Source organism: Panthera uncia, unplaced genomic scaffold (genome assembly GCF_023721935.1).
Source record: "Panthera uncia isolate 11264 unplaced genomic scaffold, Puncia_PCG_1.0 HiC_scaffold_438, whole genome shotgun sequence".
NCBI lineage: Eukaryota > Metazoa > Chordata > Mammalia > Carnivora > Felidae > Panthera > Panthera uncia.
Window position 1 is genome coordinate 31797 of NW_026059581.1, and position 15505 is coordinate 47301.

The 15505-nt window shown below is 39.5% G+C and overlaps 1 protein-coding gene across 1 annotated transcript in view; it reads right to left on the bottom strand.

Annotated features, from left to right (window-relative positions):
* LOC125918098 (integrin alpha-2) overlaps positions 1–13014 on the bottom strand; it is a gene marked incomplete at its 5' end in the record, with an annotated part of 30098 nt that extends 17084 nt beyond the window's left edge. The window contains 8 exons of the mRNA XM_049624144.1: positions 392–484; positions 1612–1753; positions 2187–2269; positions 2811–2921; positions 5210–5361; positions 9180–9319; positions 11998–12134; positions 12799–13014. Of these exons, the coding sequence (XP_049480101.1) occupies positions 392–484; positions 1612–1753; positions 2187–2269; positions 2811–2921; positions 5210–5361; positions 9180–9319; positions 11998–12134; positions 12799–13014 (1074 nt within the window). The remainder of the gene's footprint in view (positions 1–391; positions 485–1611; positions 1754–2186; positions 2270–2810; positions 2922–5209; positions 5362–9179; positions 9320–11997; positions 12135–12798) is intronic.
* Between the last annotated feature and the right edge of the window lie 2491 nt (positions 13015–15505).

A 15505-nucleotide genomic window follows, 5' to 3' on the forward strand; every position in this document is an offset into this window, starting at 1 on the left:
GCTTAGCAGGGGGTAACAAATGATATCTGTGACTCTGTACATCACTCTGACCAGTGTTGGTCAATAAATTAAAGAAAGAGAAGGAGAGAAAGGGAGAAACGGAGCGAGGGTGGGAGGGAGGGAGAGAAAGGGGTGGGGAGGGAAAGGGTGAAAGAAAGAACTCTCCATATTGTATGTGTTTTTGAAACGAATTGCATGGGAGAAAATCCCACTTTTATTAATAATTTACAACATTCAGATATTTTAAAAACTTCCTCTAAATACGCAGCTAGTTCTTTTGTAAGGCCTGTCAAATAATGGTACCTAACAAAGAAGGTGGAATGGTGGGGTGAATTAACACTAGTGCCGAGGAGGGTCCAGTGTGGATTTGAGGATGAAATGCAAGTTGTACCTGTTGCTCTGTCTTTAAAGCTGGGTAGCCTACATCACAGGTAACAGATTTCTGAGATGAAGCAATCTGGCATACGACTTCTGTCCCATCAACCTGAAAGACACCAAGGAAACAATGACCAATCAGTATTTTGCATGTGTGTGTGCGCACGTGCTTGCATACATGCTGAAAGATGTATAAACCACATGGACATCTTAGCAGTAGAACTGGTTCACACTGAACTAACCTATTGTCCCCCAAGACTTGAAAATCTTATACTGTCCACATAGCTAATATACTATTTTTATTGCTAACAGGACACCCAATAAGCCAAAAGTGAGGTCAAATACTGGAATTTTCCCCCAGGAGTAAATCCTAGTTCTTCTATTTCCAAAGCACAGAATAAATTTAATATTTAGAAATGCTATCTTTATTACATACCTTTCTCTCAATATATTTGAAATTAGTAGTTTCAAGAAAAGAGAACAAAATCACGTGTTGTGTTTGTATTTTAAATAACTTAAAGAATCTTTTTTAGTTTTCCTTGTGTTTTTTTTTTTTTTCCTCTTTGAAATAAGAAGTTCTTATTTGGCACAGGAAATTGAAGCATTGAAGTCAGAATAGATTTAGAATGTTAAATCTGTTAAGTTTGTGTTGATTTTAACTTGGATGAAACCATTTTTAATCCTTTTGTCAAGTAGGGAATTTGGGAAATCTCAGCTTTTCCCTCCTCTCCCGTTCATTGCTTGGTGGCAGAGGAGGGGCCAGAGGGGCGTGCATGGCCAAGTGTGTTCCTGGTATAGTGATCAAGTCAACATGATTAACTGGCCTCGCTGGAATGCATCATCTTGGCAGTAGCATGGCCTGTGGTTACAAAGTCTGGACTCGGCTGTGGGACTCTCGTTTCTCGGAGCAAGTGCAGCTCGAAGGATCTGTGCGGCACCACAGCGGCCTCCTCACACAGATGGCTTGAGAAGAGTTATGGTAGGTGTCTGGCCAAGTCTCAGGGCAAAGGAAAAACTGACCAAGCCGTGAAGCAGGACTGGTCTAGATACAGGGCCAGGCTATGTTCTCATGTGGTTTAACTAGTTGGGAGTCCCAAAGTTGGGACTGAGCACACTGAGGGGTAAGGTGCTTCTTCACACAGCACACGGCCCACCGGGATCGGAGTGTGAAGAAGAGGGCCAATTAACAACAAGCAGGAGACACAAGAGGAGTGAGCACAGGGTGTCATCACATACCGGCATGGTCCAGGAAGCGAAAAACAAGTTTTCTGAAAAATCAACAACAATTCCAGTGTTGTAGGCACTTTCCCTTTTGTTTTTCAGCGTTACTAAAAATGTTAACCTTTTGTTTTGGTTGCTGACAATAAAGGGTTGATCTCTGTTACGAGTGAAAAGGAAAGGAAGAAAATTATTAAGGTTAATAGGGCCAGTGTTCAAATTCTTCACTCATTTTAAAAATAAGAAGATAAAACTCTTTAGATTTGGAAGACTGAGAAAGGTGTTTAATAAACTATCTTCATAGTAAAATGATACAGACAACAAAGAAGTCAATGCTATTGGATTTTCTTCTTCATTGACTTTCATCACATTGTAGGGAAAGGAGCCATCCAAATACAAATGTTTTTTTTTTTTTATTTCTTGTTGTTTTACTCCTATAAGGATGGTAAAAACTGAAGTTCAGATTTTAAAGATCTTTATTAGTTATGGATGTTTCTTTTGCAGGAAAAAAATCTCCATAAACACTCATTTGAATCAAGAGACCTATTGTGTCTTATTTCTACGTTTTACGCTGAGCTCTGAAGCAGACTTACTGAGCAGCTGACAGCTGTTGGACATCTAGAACTAGATCAGAGATGCAAACTCCATCATCCCCACATTCCTTGTAGAAAGGGATCTACAAAAAAGGAAAAACAATCCTACACATTTGCTCTTGACTTAAAAACCAAATTGTGGAAGAATATATGTAGTATTATTCCATTTATATAAAGCCCAAAACCATGCAAAAATAATATTTGGGGAATATAAACATGGTTAGCAACACCAGGAAGAAAAAGCATTGATAAATGCAAAATGCAAGGTGATGATTTGCCTCGGGTAGCAAGATGAATGTGGATGTGATGGGGGTAGGGAGGGATACAGAGAACATAGGTATTGGTAACATTTTTTAAGTGGACGGTGAGCACAAGGTGTTTGGTTTTATTGAACACCTCTAGTGGGCCAGGCACTACTCAAGGGGCTGGGAATAGAGCAGGGAAGACAACAAAAACTTCTGTCTTCGTGGAACTTGCAAGCTGATGAATTTCACACAGAAGAGTGTTTCATTTAGAAGACTAACAATTGAAAAGTTCTGTCCTAGGTAGCTTTCAAACAGTACCGCAGGGACCGTGAAGCTTTCTTAGCCAGTCTGAATTCCAAGAAGGGCAAAACGCACTTACACTGAAGACCTTGGCCTTCTCAGAGTAGGCTTCGAGGGCAGGGCTGGTGCCAGGGTTTTCCAGACTGATGTTGACACACAGATCCAAAGAGCTGACAACATCAGAGGGCTTCTAAACACACAGAGATACAGTGAAGCGGTTTTTTAGGGCACGGCAGCTTCAAAACAAGAAAATGACAACAAACGTGTCCAAGATTAAGAACACAGTCTGCTCTCAATTATGTGGAGTTACCCTTGTTTTGAATTTTCAAGACTCTGGCTTCTTTACGGTCTTAATTCTGCTCTTAGCCTCTTCACTATTAAGAAACCTAGAGACTTGGGTTCAGTAAAAATCTGAAGCAGCATATCTTAGTTAAGCTTGTCAGGGATCTGGCTATTCATACACAAGTAGTTTATAAATATTTAGAGGATCTGCCCAATTTTAATGCTTAAAGCATCTGTTGGGGCACCTGGGTGGCTCAGTCAGTTAAGCATTCGATTTTGGCTCAGGTCATGATCTCACGGCTCTTGACTTCGGGCCCCGAGTCGGGTTCTGTGCTGACAGCCCAGAGCCTGAAGCCTGCTTCAGATCCTGTGTCTCCCTCTCTCTCTACCCCTCCCCCGCTCATGCTCTCTATCAGTACATGGTTCTTGGGTTGTTGGCTAGGTCTTTCCAGTTCCTACTGCCAAGATTTAAGATAGTCTTTAGATTTCCTGACCAAATCTTTGGGAGGGAATATTATGACCTAGATGGGAAGGTGCTCAGGGCCAGTGTCAGACAACGACAAGAGAACTCCCTTCCTTAGTCAGAACCTAACTTGCTCTGCAAAGCCAGATAAAGGGGATTCCCACATGGGAAACCAAGTCCCCCAAGTTTTGGCCCTCATGTACGTGAGAAGCGACACTGCCTCTTGCATGCATTAGATGAAGCGAGTATCACTTGGCAGTTATTAAAGCCGACTCTACCCAGCTACAAGTACAACTTCTCCACTCCGCCTTCACAGCAACTTCGCTCTGCCCTCAGTTCTTGTCAGGAAAGAACAGTATCTCTACAAATGGTAAACCCTAAAAATCCAGTTTGCCTTTTCCTGATTAGTGATATTTGTTATCACCTAGTCCATTCACAGGCAGGATTTACTCCTGCCGTGAGCCCTTTTGTCGGGCAAGACTAGCATGGCGTCCTGACTGTAAGGAGAGGTTTCCTTAGCTGGCTGCAGGGTTGGTGCACAGAGTGGGTGTGGTGTTGATATCCAACATAGTGTGTTAACTGAAACAAGATCTCTGCACTGACCCAAACCGCACACATCTTCTAAAAACTTCACAAGGACACATTTGTGTGAAGAGGATATATATATGAATGACAGCCTGGCTGATTTCATTCCCCCACAATGGACTCCATGTTTTATTTGATCTACCACTTAGCACAAAAATAGAGAATGAGAGCCAGCTTTTATCCCTTTAAAGCATCTGTATAGTCAGCATCTTAACAAAAAAGGTCCAGGCCTTCATAAGTAAGACTTCTTTCATATGAACAAGAAATTAAAACAATCAATGGATTTTAATTCCTGTGTTAACTTTGTTTTTCCAAATCATACTTAACATTTTTTGAGATGGGATCTCTGTATCATCAATCTATATCAGAAATATCTGGGAGTACTCCTCAAATCTGCATATTCCTTGGACATTCAAATCCAGATTACTGGTGGTGAGGACCCTGAATATGCATTTTATAAACTTTTTTTTGGCAATTCTTGTACATTTTAAATGCTGAGAACCATATTCTAGGAAAATTCTTAAGAAGTTCTTTTAAAACTGATTTCCTGAGGAAATCACACTTTCAAAGACCATTACATGGTTTCTAGGGGGAAATATTCATATAATTTATAAAATAAGTTTCCTGTGGGAAATTTTCCCGAGAATTTTTCCTACTTGTGAGATTTTCAAAATTCATGTGACCTGTAGTAACTGTGGCATAAGATTAGAATAATTTTTACCTCATAATCTACCATTCTTGTCCTATATTAATTTAAACCCAATAGTGGAAATCAAAATTGGCATTGTTCATTTCAGCAGCTTAAAATAAAATTTTTCCCTTATAGGAAAATGCTAAAATAAAATTTACTATCTACTAAAAGCTCTCCCTGGTAAACATTTAAGAAAGCACTGTCTTCGATTTCTTTAACAATCTTATTTTTTAGCCTTTTGGTTGTAATTCCAAATATTTCTATGCTATTAACATATTAATAGAATGTGACCATATATTAGCATAAAGATAATAGGATTTCCTGCTCATGAAATTAGACAAGAAAAGCATTAAGTAGAAGGGCAACCATTTTCTAACTTGTAAGCTTCGTTTTTAGACTTGGACCGTTCATTAGTCTCTAAGAGGAAAGGAGGTGACAGAGATGACGGAGACCTTACCTGTATGTGGATGATGTACTCAGAGCAACTCTGTGTTTGACTCACTATCATATTCTTCTGCAGGCATCTTTCATTATTTTCTTTAAATAACCCCCTGGAGGTTACTCTGGATGAATATAGGTCTGCATCAATTGTGATGTTGTATATAATGGCTAGGATAAAAATCACAAAGAAATGTTAATACAAATAAACTTTTACAGAAAAACCATCCCTAATTGTATCTTACTAGGTGAAGTCAAGGACTTCAAGAAAATATAAAAACAGTCTTTACATTGATGGATTGTGAACTGCAGACATTTGTAATTCACACTCTGGTGTGACGTAGGTGACTGTGGATACAGAGAGAGTGATTCAAAGAAGCGTGGCTTGAAGCAGTGGGGAGAAAAGTAGACTTGCCCGAGGAAATCTACTGAATGAATTTGGTCAAATTACTCACTTCTCAAGCCTTGGTTTCATCACCCCTAACATGGTGATATGTCAAAGAAAGAAATAGCTACAGAGTACCTACAATTGAACACATTCTTGTATGTTATCTTATACAAGTTTTACTATAATCCCAGAAAGTGGATATTATCATCTCATTTTTCAGGTAATAAACACAGTAAAAGAGGTAAAATAAACCAGCTCTGTTCACAACAGCTAGGGCATGGTCAGAAATAAAACTGCAGTAATTAAAAAAAAATTTTAATGTTTTTATTTATTTTTGAGACAGACACACACACCTCATAATCTACCATTATGACACACACACACACACACACACACACACACACACACACACACAGTGTGAGCAGGGGAGGGGCAGAGACAGAGAGGGAGACAGAGAATCTGAAGCAGGCTATAGGTTGGGGTGCCTGGGTGGTTTAGTCGGTTGAGCGTCCAGCTTCAGCTCAGGTCATGATCTCACGGTTCATGGGTTCGAGTCCCGCGTTGGGCTCTGTGCTGACAGCTCAGAACCCAGAGCCTGCTTCAGATTCTGTGTCTCCCTTTCTCTCTGCCCCTCCCTTGCTCATGCTCTCTCTCAAAAATGAATAAACATTAAAAAATTTTTTAAAAAACGAAGCAGGCTCCAGGCTCTGAGCTGTCAGCACAGAGCCCACCACGGGACTCAAACTCACAAACTCTGAGATCATGACCTGAGCCGAAGTTGGACACTTAACCGACTGAGCCACGCAGGCACCCCAAACTGGGGTAATTTTTAAATCAGAATTCATTTTTTCAGTTTCCATGCAGTTGTGAAGATTAACTAATTTGAGCGTTAACTGAGATACTCTGAGGGAACACTCTCGATGCTTAGTTCAGGGAAGGCATGCAACTCTGCAGGAATAAGTTTGGAATCCGACGGACTTGGTTTGAATTCTAATTCCACCATTTATGAGCTCTAGGACTTTAGGCAATTTGTGTAACCTCTTTGAAACTCCATTTCCTCATCTATAAAACAGAGATAATACTACTAACCCAGGGAAATGAAAATGAAAAAAAATGCAATAAAAACTGATGTCAGTTGCCAATACACAAAGTATCAGAGACTTCAACTAAAGCTATCCAAAATTGAGAAAGAAAACATGATATTATTCAAAGCATCAGCTGCCTTATCTGGGCTTACTCTATCTTATGATTTTCAATATTTTAAAGATTGAATAGACTTCCCAAAAACATTAATTCCACAGGTTACATTTAAAATACCTATTAGAGATGTATAGTTTTTCTTGCTCCAAGAACTTAGTGAAATTCACAAAGATAGATAAAATAGAAGTGAATCAAATGAACTAAAACTAAGTGGTGAAAATAATACAAAGAAAAAATAATGCCAGGGAGGGGAACATAGCTAGGACAAAGTTAGTATACATGATCATATGATTTCTTTTTTTTTTTTTTTTTCAAGTAGTCTGGTAAAAAGGTATAGTCTGATGGGCATTAATTTTTTTTATGTTGTTAACTTTTAAAATGGAGTGAGCATCTGACACAGTAAATAACAAAGACCATATGCTTTACAGGTTTAGTTTTCAAAGTTGTGAAGATGGGATTCAGGTCTTACATACTCTTTTTGCCAAGCAATTAAGTGACAAATGATCACAACTGGCTTGTCTGTCTGGATCTGAAGACATCAAGGAAAAGGTACCCAATGGGAAGAAAGAGCAAGTTGAAGGGAAGGACATTCTTGAAGTCTGCTTTCGAGTGTCTGGTAACAGACGAGTGAAGCCCCGTCAAAAAGTGGAAGATATAGGAGGCAAATCCATGCTTTCAGGCCAGGAGAGCTAACCAGCCAGCTATTTCTGCCAACTAATATATTTCCCAAATTCATGTTTTAAGCAGACTAGCCACTTAATGTCCCCCTCCCCCCCTCCCCCCCCACACAGTTTTTATTGAGATGTAAGGGAGATGTACTGAGTTTTAGTTGTAGAGTGCAGTTATTTTGTATATGTAACTATTGGCAAATGATTACAATAATGTTCATTAACAGATCATCCCCACACAGTGCCAATTCTGTGTGTGTGTGTGTGTGTCTGAGAGAGAGAGAGAGAGAGAGAGAGAGAGAGAGAGAGAGAAACGTTTAAATCTGCTCTCTTAGCAATCTTCAAATGTACAACACAGTACAGTATTGTTAGCTATAGTCACCATGCGGTACATTACATCTAGCCACTTAGCGTTTGTACCAGAATGGTTTTTGACTCAACTATCATGGCTACTCAAATGGACCTGCTCCAGGGCAGGTCTGTGAGATGTGCTACCCAACGTTGGGTCCGCATTTGAGTACCTGAAAGGAAAAATGCCAGATAGATACAAAAAGTAGGAAACTATGGAAGACATGCCAGGATGGGAATCCAACTTCTGCTTTGTGTTTTTAACCTATGTATTTCTTGGTATGAATCATGACAAAGGCTGAAAATATTAGAGGCAGGTTAAGTTGGTTTCCTAACCACTTAATGAAACACTTGTAGGAACTGCAGGTGCCTGAAGTGTGGAGCCAGACTCTGAAGGAAGGAGGATTAGAACCCATGAAAAAGCAGCAAATGAAAGAAGGCAGTGTTTGATCGAGTGCTAAATCAATTGCTATGCTCTGTGGGTGCTGGAGCAGGAGAGACGAACGTGAGGGGCAGTGGTTAGAAAGGACTCGGCCAAGTTCTGGAAGAGGACTTGGCTGGTCCAAGAGAGAGATGACAGTTTGTCCAATTTTCCTCATTCTCGCCTTCTGACAGGTCACATATCAGAGTTTTATTCACTTCTCTGCATTAGAGCATTTAAAACACTGGGCACAAACTACATACTGGTTTATATCTTCTCTCTCATTATTTCACGCATATTAATTTCTCAAGAATAGGAATATTTGGGGGACGCCTGGGTGACTCAGTCGGTTGAGCGTCCGACCGGCTCAGGTCATGATCTTGTGGTCCGTGAGTTCGAGCCCCGCGTCGGGCTCTGTGCTGACAGCTCAGAGCCTGGAGCGTGCTTCAGATTCTGTGTCTCCCTCTCTCTCTGCCCCTCCCCTGCTTATGCTCTGTCTCTCTCTGTCTCAAAACTAAATAAAACATTAAAAAAAATTAAAAAAAAAAAGAATAGGAATATTTGGTACCTGTACTGAACGCTTTGTATCTAGGCCATGTCACAGCTGACACACAGCATACTAATATGGGTGTATACCAGCGTCATGTGTGTGTGCCCAAGGTTTGGGGTGAGGAACCGATGGGTAAAAGAAACTTGAAGGATAGAGCTGAGCAAGCCTGGGACTAGATCATAGAGATAGTAACTTTCTGTGGCAGAATGTTATCTTCTCGAGACAGTGAAGGGAAGATCTAATCAAACCTTCCATGTCTAATTAACCATGCTCAGACACCTCAAAGGAGTGGCAACTGAAATGTCTGCAAGACCCTTATTTCTTTTGGCCTTAAATCCAAAGTATAGGTGACATTCGGGACTAAAACTCTAAAAGCACACCTATCTCCACACAGATTATTTCAGGCCAACTCACCCACTTGACTGTTTTGCTTAGTAGGTCTAAACTTTGCACTGAAACAGAGTTTGAGTTTTATGTCAGCATTCTTGTTGAACAAAGTAATTTTTTCTGGCGTGAAGGAAGCATTCACAGATACATCAGCGATACTCTGTGACCTGAAAGACATAAACGGAAACAGATATTTTCCTGCCAAGTGCACACGTTATAACCTTTACCTAGAGGACCCAGGGCCAGCATTATCTAATCATTCTCTGCATGATCTAACCACTTTAGTGGTATTTCATATTTGAAAGCCCTAAAATAGCATCTAGGGATAATGTCTTTTGTGTTTTGTGACCGTATTGCCAGCCCAATCCACGTTCAGTATTTGTTTAATGCATGCATGAGTGCAGGACGTGAGTCTGCAACCTCTTGCAAATAAATTTCCAAAGTCACGGTCCCTGTTGTGTTTTGCCAGCTGGAAGCAGTGATGTTTCCTCTTCCCACAAATGGAGGGGACAGAGCGGGTGGCAAGGTGGGGGTGGCAGGGCTGAGGAGGGTCTCCCTGTCGCCTCCCTTAATAGTTGCCACCGATTCTTGGATGTGTGGCTTATGACCATGATGGTGGCAACTAGCGTGACACCAGAAAGTGGCGGAGGCATCTCTCGGGCAGGGTGCTACACATTTCTGACTCTGGCACAGCCCTTTAGATATCTGAAGGGCTTTGCCATACACATGGCCTCATTTGCTCCTGTAACAGTACTGTGAAACAGAACAAATATTGTCTCCCTTTTATTGGTGAAAAAGTCTGAAACAAAAGAGAAAACATTTGGTAACTTCTCACTTTACTAACAGTTAGCAAGTAAGAAATTAGAACCCATGGTCTCCTAGTTCCTCTGCCAGTAAAATTGTCAACTTCATCATAATGACTCTTTGTGTACACGCTCCAGTATTTACAAAGCAGCAGGCGTAATGAGTAACTTCATTGTTTTGAAAAATACAAGAAGATGCAGAAAACATTTTTTTTTTTTAAATTTCAGGAACCACCTGAAGGACTTGAGTCAATTCAAAAACTGTTTCATTAATCAGGTACCTATAAGGCCCCCTAGTAAGCAGTCATAAAACATCCAATGGCAAATCCAATGTGTCCTCAGACCTACAAGATCTAAAATGTCTATGTGAATGTTTTCTGTAAGTCAATCTCTTTCTTTAAGTCAATCTTTTATCCCAGTGTAGATGGTGCCACTGATTTAAAAAACAAGGTTTACAAAATCATTTCAAATTATTCTCAGGAAGTTACCCAGAAAATCTAGTCTCAGCACCTTGTAAGAATGTGACCAGAGAGGCACCTGGGTGGCCCATTTAATTAAGCGTCTAACTCTTAGTTTTGGCTCAGGTCATAATCTGATCGTTTGTGGGTTTGAGCCCCATATCAGGTTCCACACTGATAGCATGGGGCCTGCTTGGGATTCATTCTCTCTCTCTCTCTCTCTTTCAAAATAAATAAACTTAAAACAAAGTATTTAAAAAATTAAAAAAAAAAAAAAAGAATGTGACCACAAAATGGCATGAACCTAGCTTGACTAATCATTTCAATAAATTGATCTGACTCCATGTATCTTGACTTTTTTGAAGAATCAAATCCACCTTCAAAGAAAAAACTTTGGTCCTCACTGACTACATTAAAAGGGAGTGTCAGGGTATCTGGCTGGCTCACTGGTGGAGTGTACAACTCTTCATCTCAGGGTTGTGGGTGCGAATCTCACTTTGGGTGTAGAGATTACTTAAACAATATAATCTTAAAAAAAAAAAAAAAAGGAGTGTCATAGGGTAGTAATAATCCAGGCTACCAAGGATGAAGCCCACCAAGATGGCTCTAGGGTGATGTTCACTGAAACATTATTTCTTATAAAATTTTTAAAAAATAAGTCACGTAACTATGTAATCATACCTTGTGTTTCTCTAGTAGTACACTACTCTTAACTGATTTTATTCAGTAAATATGTTTTAAAATTTTTCAGTCTTAGATATCATCCAGGAGTTTTTTCCCCACATTAAGTTTTCATTAAGATGATGCACTCAAAATAATGCACTTCGTCTTTTAAAAGCACAAGTGAAATATTGTAAATAGTTCAATAAGACTCTGAAACAACACATAGATATGTGATGTTTTTCTGTTCTTGAAGTATTTGGACTTTTAAAGCACATTTTTCAACAGAGACAAACGAATGAATGAAATATATTTTTGAGGAGGACTCTTGATCAAATTCTTAATTTCCTTCTGATTCCAATCCCTGGCCAACCCCATATATTTATTTTTGTCCTTGAATCACATAGCCCTGGAATCCCTTATTGTTCCTCCCTGCTCTTCAACTCCTACCGAGGTCAATGGGAGGTCAGCTAAACCTAAATAATGGCTTCTTGTTTATGACTAATAATTTCGAAAGTTACTTCATAACCACATGAGAAATTACACTTTACTTGTGTGGTCCGAATGTTCAGTATTTTTTAGGGCATTCTCATGAGGTTTCCTTTCTGTGAGCTGAGGTAAGGCTATTTGAAAGATAATATTCAGTAATATCTTGGATACCATTTCAAAGCCTTTGTCTTTTCTATGTACTTTTTCTGCTCACCATATAGAGAAGAGGCACTTGATGGCAACATTAAGCAAATTTTTTTTTCTCCCACGAGGAAAAACACATTTCTTCCTTTATATAAACTATGATCCGTAAATGTCCTAGAGTCTTTTATAATGCATGTGGTATTTCCACAATTCCTGCACAGCTATCTGCTGCTGTACTTAGCAGGTCATTTTTTAGTTAGCTAGTTTGTGTCTGGCTCTCCATGGACTCACCAGAGCTGAACCACTTGTCCAAAGGCACCAATGGACACATCAGTGATGGAATCCCCATTTAAATCACTGTAGCCATCCAAAGATCTCCCAAAGTACTGGAGATGGCTCCTAAAGGCTCCATCAGATCCCAAGATTTTCTGAAAGAGCAAGTTTGGCATGAACTTATAATGCACAACAACTGAAGTAGAAAAAAGGAGCTTTTATACAGCACTGTTAGATTCTCTATATAGCCACTTCTCAGGTTGTTTTATTCTCCACAAAATTCCATTCGTTTTTCAATCACAGCCTTTCTCATCGGTTGATCATTCTTGCAGCCACGTCAAAGAACCAGCATGAATCTTTTAACATAAAAATCACAAAGCAGAAGGAGATGAGTGGACTGAGTGGGATTTGAAGGTTGTGACTGCTCTCTTAGCCCACTTCCTTCAGGACTTCACTGGAAAGTTGCCTGATCAATGAGGTCCTCTTGGTCACCCTTTAGAGTATCTGATAATTCCCATACCTGAACTTAAAAAAATTTTTTTTTAAATTCCCTATCATTTATGATGATCTGAATCACTTTATCTCATTTATTGTCCCCTAGTCTTGACAAAAACGTAAGATCCACGAAGAGCAGAATTTTATCTGTCCTGTTCTTTATAGTATCTCCAGAACCTAGAACAGGTTCACTAAATAGTTGTTTGATGAATGAATAAAGTTCTAAAATAAGTGTTATAAATTGGATTGTCTGCATGGTTAGTCCCTAGCTCTCACAGGATGATACTCACATGTCAATACATCACCATGGAACTCACGGATTACCTGGGAATACTTCATGCGAATGGTGCCCTCGTGACCATTGTAGATGTACACAGCTCCAGAGTTCTGATTTTCCAAAGGTGAACCAACTATTACATCATTAAAACCATCCATGTTGATATCTGAAAGAGCTGCAATCGCTGAACCAAACCGAGCATTTTCAACACCCTTAGGGCCTTCAAGAAATTGGTGCCAATTCAAAATGCCCTTGGAAAGGGGAAAAGGGGATGATTAAAGCAAAACCTTATAATTTTTATCATTACAATTCACAGCAAGTGATGCCCAAACCAATTTTTAAACTGTTAAAAGTAGACAATTTTGAATCTAGATTTCAAAATCCTCTACTTATGATGAGAATCATACCTAAGAATTCTAGCAAGTAAATTCATAGGATATGTGCTCATAGACCAAAGTGAAAGGAGGGAATTCTCTTTACAGTGACTGTACAACCTACATAAAACTATCCATACCTTTGGATCCTTTTCCCCTAAACATTAGACTCTTCACCTGTTTCCAAACCTTTTGATTTAAAATTTGCTGATGAAAATATACTAGTATCTTAAATAAAATTAAGGTGGAGACACAAAAAAACACAGTATCTTAATTTAGACCTTTACTTAAGAATTATTGAAGAGTGGCATAACTATAATGGGATAGGAAGTCAAAAATGAGACAGTTAGGTTCTGGTCCAAGGTGGCAACCCTGAACTCACTTCCTCCATGGAACATACCAAATTACACCTATTAAAAGGATAATTCCTCCTGAAAAAGAACTGAGGGCTGACTGAACAGTTACTGAACAACCAAAGACAGAAAAAATGGCAAGAGAACAACAAGAGAGATGGGAGCACAGTAACAAAGGGAAACTGATGCAGTGGGAATGCATAGTACTGAGCAACCAGGAACAGATTCCTCTATTCTTGGCACAGAAAATAAGCCACAGTTTACAAGAGCAATTAGCATAGAAGATGTGGTGTGCATGTGTGTGTGTGTGTGTGTATACATAGACACGTATATGTACATGTACCTGTATATGTATAATATGTATACATGTATATGTATATGTATAATGGAATATTACTCTGATCAAAAAGAATGAAATCTTGCCTTTGCAACACCATGGATGGAACTAGAATGTATTATCCTAAGCAAAATAAGTCAGGCAGAAAGACAAATACCCTATGATTCCACTCATTTGTAGAATTTAACAAACAAAACAGATTAACATAGGTGAAGGGAAGGAAAAACAAGGTAAGAATAGAGAGGAAGGCAAACCATAAGAGACTCTTAACTACAGAGAACAAGCTGAAGGTTGCTGGAGGGGAGGTGGGTGGGGGAATATCTAAATGGGTGATGGGTAGTAAGGAGGGCACTTGTTGGGATGAGCACTGGGTGTTATATGTAAGAGATGAATCACTAAATTCTACTCCTGAAACATTATATTATATGTTAACTAACTTGGATTTAAATAAAATTAAAAAGAAAAATAAAAGCAATCAGCATATAAAATAGACAACACTAGAACTCTGCCACATGGTGGAGGCAGTTTTAAAAGGGCCAAGGAGTGGTAGCGACACTCTCTTCCCTTCTATCTTAGAAGCACAGACTGGAGCAGGGTCCAAACACCCTAATTAGTGGGTTCAGATGCCATAACAGGCAGCTCTAAATACTATGAAAAATATTTTTTTAATGTTTATTTATTTTTGACAGCAAGACTGAGAGTGCATGTGCCCGAGTTGGGGAGGGGTAGAGAAAGAGAAGGGGCACAGAATCCGGAGTAGGCTCCAGGCTCTGAGCTGTCAGCACAGAGCCCAACGTGGGGCTCATACTTGGGAATGCTGAAATCGTGACCTAGACCGAAGTCAGACACATAACCAACTGAGCCACCCAGGTGCCCCATGGTCTCAACACTATAAATGGCAGGTCTGGTCATCACAGGGATGTTGCCACTCAGCAAACCCAGGGTCTGCAAGCCCACACCAGCTTCTGTGGTACCAGGACACAGAAAATAAGCTGTGGAATTTTAGGGCTCCCTTTGTTTTTGTTTTAAATTTAATTAAAAAACCAAGTTTTTATTTTTAATTTTTTAAAGTTTAAAAGAGTAACTAGCATATACTGTCCAGCTCCAGCCAGCCAGCAAAAATCACCAAGCACACACAGTCTGCACAAGCGGACACCATACACAAGTACCATTCACCATCCTTCAAGTTCAGGAGCAATAGCCATTCTCCCTAATCCTCAGAAACAAAGTCAAGCAAAATGCAGAGACAGAGGAATACATTCCAAAAGAAAGAAGGAAAAACCATAGAAAAAGAACAAAATGAAACAGATAAGCGACATGGTGGATAAAGAATTTAATGATTGTGAAGATACTGGGCTGGAAAAAAACGTGGAAGATCTCAGTGTGACTTTCAATGAAGACATGGAAAATATTAAAAAGAGCCAGAGTTGAAGAATATAATAACTGAAATAAAAACACACTAGAGGGAATCAACTGTTTATTAGAAGATGCAGAATATACCAGCAACCTGGATGACAGGGTAATGGAGAGCATACAAGTTGAACAGCAAAAAGAAAAAGGGATTTTTAAAATCATGATAGATTAAGAGAGCTTGTGGACAACATCAAGCAAACATTCATATTATAGGGAGGGGGAGGGGGAGGGGGAGGGGGAGGAGGAGGAGGAGAAGGAGAAGGAGAAGGAGAAGGAG